The sequence below is a fragment of the Zonotrichia albicollis genome, chromosome 1, assembly GCF_047830755.1.
Source record: "Zonotrichia albicollis isolate bZonAlb1 chromosome 1, bZonAlb1.hap1, whole genome shotgun sequence".
In the NCBI taxonomy this organism is placed as follows: Eukaryota; Metazoa; Chordata; class Aves; order Passeriformes; family Passerellidae; genus Zonotrichia; species Zonotrichia albicollis.
In genome coordinates this window covers 101,818,560-101,824,559 of record NC_133819.1, presented here as the reverse complement: position 1 = coordinate 101,824,559, position 6,000 = coordinate 101,818,560, and the positions used below count along the sequence as shown (strand labels likewise).

General features: G+C 43.0%; 1 protein-coding gene across 1 annotated transcript in view; it reads left to right on the top strand.

Moving 5' to 3' along the window:
• The first annotated feature begins 740 nt into the window (after positions 1 to 740).
• The window catches only part of CEP192 (centrosomal protein 192), a 78,301-nt gene continuing 73,041 nt past the window's right edge, over positions 741 to 6,000 (top strand). Inside the window, exons 1-5 of the mRNA XM_074546577.1 lie at positions 741 to 944; positions 2,614 to 2,664; positions 3,680 to 3,826; positions 4,219 to 4,430; positions 5,132 to 5,230. Of these exons, the coding sequence (XP_074402678.1) occupies positions 834 to 944; positions 2,614 to 2,664; positions 3,680 to 3,826; positions 4,219 to 4,430; positions 5,132 to 5,230 (620 nt within the window). The 5' untranslated portion in view covers positions 741 to 833. The remainder of the gene's footprint in view (positions 945 to 2,613; positions 2,665 to 3,679; positions 3,827 to 4,218; positions 4,431 to 5,131; positions 5,231 to 6,000) is intronic.

The window sequence follows — 6,000 nt, the reverse complement described above, 5'->3', positions numbered from 1 at the left end:
ATCTCAACTTTCTTAGCCTTTCCTCAGAGGAGTTTCTCAACCGGGCCGCGGATTCCTCCCCTGCCTGCACTGTCGTTCACGCACTTCACCCTCCCAAATCTTTCCCCGACAAGGAAGCAGGTCTCAAGGTTCATCTGTCAGGGCTCATTAGTACCGTAAATCATTAACGAAGCAAACGCAGTACATCCCACAGCGCCGAGTGTGTGTTTATTGATCTGCATTACCACAGCGACCTCCGCAGCTTTTCGGACCCGCTATGGAGTGGGACTGCGGCGCTGCGGGCACAGCAACCGCGCAGAAGAATCCCACAACCAGCTCGGCTGGAAAAGACCCCCGAGACCATCGAGACCGAACACCACCATGCCGCCAGTGCCGCGTCGAGTCCTTCCTCAAACACCCCCAGCGACGGTATCTCCACCACCCCTCTGTGCAGCCCATTTCAGTATCTAACCACCTTTCCTGAGGAGAAATTCCTCCTAATGTCCAACCTAAACCTCCCCTGGTGCAGCTTGAGGTTACGGCCTCCTGTCCTGTCACTTCACGAGGGTACATGACGCAGTCAGGCGCGACAGCGGGGTAACTACGCACACCGCACCGCCCCAACCCCCACCGGCCGACTCCGAATCGGATCGGGTCGGGTCCGGTCCGGTCCAGTCCGGTCCCTGCCCCGCGTTTCCCGGCGGTGGGAAGAATCGCGCATGCGCGGAGCAGCCCCCTGCGCACGGGGTGAGCTGTGGCGGCTGCGCGCGCGGCGGCGCCGGCCCCGCCCCCTGCCCCGCCCCGCCTCGCCGCGTGAGGCGTGCGCGGTGCGCGCGCGTGGCGGCCGCGGCGGGATGTTCGTGGCGCGCAGCATCGCCGCGGATCACCGCGACCTCATCCACGATGTGTCCTTCGACTTCCACGGGCGCCGCATGGCCACCTGCTCCAGCGACCAGAGCGTCAAGGTGAGCGGGGAGCCGCCGGGCCTGGTGCCGCGCCAGTGTCGCGGCCTACCGAGCTGCGGGCGGGCCGGGGCGCGGCCGAGGGCTCGGTGCGCGGCGGGTCCCGGTGCGGTGTCGGGCCGTGGGGCGGGAGGCTGTAGCGCACAGTGCCCGTTGTGTTTGTGTGCGCGCTAACGCGTGTAAACACGGGAACTCCGCTTCCGAGCCGGGGCTGCGGCAGGGAACGCATTCCCGGCTGCTGTGCCTGCAGCCGTGCCGCTTGTGGAGTTTATTCAGCGGAACATCCGTGTTTATTAAATAATGCTTACCAAAAAAAACTATTATTAAGTAATGCAGTGTCAGTAATCTGTATTTATTGTGGGAAGGAGGTGAAGTGCCAGTAAGCAAAAAGCCGTAGTGGTCTGTGTGTGCCCTGGCAGACTGGGGAAAGTGTGGAATACAAGAAGTCTTCAATTTTACGTTCCTGTAGAGGAATTAAAGTAGCATTTTACATTTACTTAAAGGAAAAGTTGATTGCTTTTTTGCTTTTTTTTGTGCATAGTGAGAAAATGGGCAAATATTTGGGAGTCACGGGGGTAGATTTAAATCTAATTTGCAGAGAGCAGACATGTTTGTTATTAAATCCAGATAAATGGTTGAAAAAGTCACCTTTTTGTAGAAAGCTGTGTCACATGTATATTAGGCTTAAAAACCAAAAAGTAGCCTGTTCTCCCTGACCACAGACTAAAAAGCAAATAACCAACCACAATAAAATGCACCCCCCCCCCCAGAAAATAAGCCAAAGCCATGGAGATCTTTGATTTGGACTGACTACCAAGAGTGTGCCATTCTTAAAAAAGATACCATGAGGTGGGTTGAACACAGAAACTGTTCTCTAGCAGTGTAATGTTACTTTCCGGTCATAACTGAATCCTTTATGAGAATGTTCAGAATGTCCCTCCAGCCAGAGGAACAACATCACCCAGGCTGTGTTGGAGAGCCAGAGTGGCAGACGTGGTGACTTTTAGTACAGCTTCAGAGTGAATGAGTGACTGACAGGAGTGAGTGTCAGGTAGTGTCTTTCATTTGGTTATGTTCGTGACTTTCTACATAATTTTTCAGTAAGAAACTCGTAAGTATACAGATGTATGGGAAATCAAGAGAGGGGAAGGTTCAGTGACTTGCATGTGGTCAAAAATCAAGGCAGAAAGCTCATGAAAAGGAACAAGATCTGTTCCCCCACTACCGTGGTGTATATTTTACTCTCCTACTCTGCTTTTGGGATGAGTGCTGGGAGCTGCATTTGGGTTTTGCAGCCAGAGCTGAGCACGTGAGGGTGCTGGGGGCTCTGGAATGAAACAGAACAGTGTGCTCTTGGAACAAAGTGAATGAACTTTTGGGAATTGTAATAATTTCTCTTCTATGTAATTTACTGTTTAAAAAAAGATAGAAGACATAAAATAGTGGGTTTTGCAGGCAGTGCCTCTTCTCCCTACTTGTAATAGGGATAATTTCATGGTGGAGTAAAGTGCAATTTTGTACTCAACCTAATACAGTGTCCTCGATGAAAAGGTTTAGTGGGGATGCATGTGTATGTTTTTGTTTATTTTTATTTTATGTATATGAATGGTTGTGTCTTTAAAGTATTAGTCAGTAAGGTTTATTTACAAATTGTATTTTGATTTCTCATTAGGTCTGGGACAAAAGTGAAAATGGAGATTGGCATTGCACTGCCAGCTGGAAGGTTTGTATTTGTAAAAATTACACAGACATAATCATAATTTCTCCTTTGTTTTTGGAGAACCATGCTTCATTTCTGCTGAATTTTAGAGCAGAAATGTTTTTTGTTTGATGTAGATTCTGTATGTCTTGTGTAAAATACTTTTTCTTTGCTTTTGTAAAGCATCTCTAGTGCCTCTCACTTAAAGCAGAGGCAAACATTCAGTCTGCTCTTGTTAGTACTAGTTATGTTGGTAGATTAGTATTAGTAAATATTATCAGTGACTGGTGTTCAGGGAGGGGAAAACAGTACCTTAATTGTTAATTTAATATTTCCTTCTGTGTATAGTAAGACTTAAAAAAAAAAAAAAAGCGGGAAGGGGGAAATGAAAAGGAAAATGTCTGGCTATTAAATGTTACAACATCTGACCTCTGCTTTTTGTTCTCCAAAACCTTTCTGAGAACTGTGTCATATAGATGCTCTGCTTCATCTGGATAATTAGTGCATTCAGCTTCTGAATTGTTCTTAAACTTGTGTTTAATAGGACCACAATGCATTCATCCCTGTAAATGTCAACACAAGGGAGGCTTTTGAATTCCCCTTCTCTAAGACAGGAATGTTGAACTAGGTATGAAAGAGGAGCTTCATATTAAAAAGAAGATTAATTGTGCTTACAAGTGCTTTTGAAAAGTACAGGCAAGCCAGAAAGTAACATGGTAATGGTTGAAATTTGATGGAGAACAAAACTGTACTTTTTGCATCGAGGCAAAATCATAGTTTGGAACTTAAAGTAGTAATAAATGATGCCTTGAAATATGCTTGTAATAATTGCATTTAAACACTAAGCACAACAACTTTGCAGTGCTGGTTAGAATAAAGAACTGCAACAGCTGATATGTAACTTTGTATAAAAGAACATAGGTTTCAGAGGAACAGTGTTACTACTTCCTAGAATTCTCTTTTTCAGAAAGTCATGAAAATATATGGTTCCTAAGGCAGTAAGTTTGCTTCTCTACAGTGTTCTGATGTTTTCTTGCAGACACATAGTGGATCAGTGTGGCGTGTGACATGGGCCCATCCTGAATTTGGGCAGGTCCTGGCTTCCTGCTCCTTTGATAGAACAGCAGCTGTATGGGAAGAAATAGTGGGAGAGTCAAATGATAAACTCCGAGGCCAGAGTCACTGGGTGAGACTTCTTTTCTGTAGCTGTAAAGTTTCTGATTTTGGCTATGTTTTGTTCATTTGTGGCAGCATTCCAACACAAAGGAAGTATTTTTGAAACATTTGAGGAAAACAGCTAACTGGTTGCATTCAGGCCAGTTTCTGTCACTATTATCAATGTTTCATAATGAGATGTTCCCTGGCAAACAACTGGCAGACATGAATTCCCACCTACAGTTGGGTTTTTCTCTGACAAGGGATAATGTGAAGCAACACTGGCTGTTCTTGTTCATCTTTCAAACAATATAAAAGTTGGGGGGGAATTTTTTGGTGGAAGATGTAAGCAATCCTATGAAATGGTATTGTCAGACTTAGCCTTCCTTAGGAAATAAATTTTTGATGGAAATTTCCTTGCAGGTCAAGAGGACCACTCTGGTAGACAGTAGAACATCTGTTACAGATGTGAAGTTTGCTCCCAAGCACATGGGTCTTATGTTAGCAACCTGTTCAGCAGATGGAGTTGTAAGGATCTATGAAGCTCCAGATGTGATGAATCTCAGCCAGTGGTCACTGCAGCATGAAATCTCGTGTAAGCTCAGCTGCAGTTGTATTTCTTGGAATCCTTCAAGGTATGTTACTAAAACATTTGCTTTATGACTGTAACAGGAAAGGAAAAACCATTCAAAGCTGAACTGCTTTGATTTCTCTTTGTCCAGAAGCACTTAATGGCTTTCCCTGTGGACACAGTGCTGTGTCCTGCTGATCCAGTTACTCTTTTATTCATTAGCACTAGTCCATGCTGAAGGTTCAGCATACAGGAGTTCACTTTAATGCATGGGATAGGATAAAAGTGGATTTAAAAACTAAAATTCATGTACATTTAGCTTATGTGATTTATCTTCTGAAAACTGATAGAAATATCACAAAATCAATAATTAAAAGCACTGCAAAGAATGCAGACTCTGCTATGAAACTGGTGGCAAATACTAGACTGCAGATGCAATTTCTGTTACAGAAAGTTCTCTCTGAGAACATCATCTTGAATTGCTAAATAATGTTGTCTAATGTTTTCACCTTAGTGAGTGTATAAGGTGGGCTTTCAAAACAACAGAGTGAGATAGTGGTAACTCTGAATAGCATTTAACTCCTCTTTCTTTGGGATTTTTTCCTTGTGGTATTTTGTGGTGGTGTTCTGTTTTCTCTATAGATAATGTGTTTGAAATTTAACAAATGGCTTGGTGTACTTTCTATGGGAAATACTATATATTAATATTATATATATACATAGATATAATATGTAAATATGACAATACTTGTTTTCACCTTTTAGCTCTCGAGCACATTCTCCAATGATCGCTGTAGGAAGTGATGACAACAGTCCAAATATACTGGCTAAGGTTCAAATTTATGAATATAATGAAAATACCAGGTATGCTAAATAATAATAATAATATATAACATTTGTGGGATTATGAAGTTGTTTATGATATATGACCTTTTATTCCTATCATTAGATGTGGAGTAATAAATAAAAATACCTTAATTTTGTCCCTGATCCATTGGGTAGGAAAAGAGAGGGAGACCTCAGAATGGTAACTGATGTTAACAGAAATGATATTGATAATTTTATTCTCTGTCAGTGCAGAAGTGTCAGTGTTCTTACCAGCATTTTAAAGGGAGAGTAGTTGTTCTGTGTCTGTTAAATTGTGTGTTTAATTTTGCACAAGGAGTTAACAGTTGAAATTTGACTTGTGTTGCACCAGGCACTGTTTTGTTCAAGGCCACCTTGCAATGATTTTAAAGGCATTATTACAATGACAGAAAGTGCTGTGAATTGCTCATGGTCTGTCAAAGTTCAGGTTGTACAGTCAAGAGTCCACAGAACCAGAAAGGGCTACTAAGTTTGTGCACCACCACTTCCAGTTAAATGATAACAGAGAAATTGTGTTTGACTGGGAGTGACCGATGTGGGAAAGGAGCCAGAGTGTTCTGTGGATTTTATGCCCAGCTTCAGGCAATGCTCTCCATGCATTAACAATAAAGTTACTGTAACGTACTAAGAAAATGGAATATGTGTTTATCATACAGCAGAGGAGGCAGACAGTAGTCTGCTTAAAAGCATGGAAAATTTAGTGAATTACTGAGATGCAAATTCCCTTTAGATTTGTGAATGGAATATTTCTCTTCATTTTCCTTTTC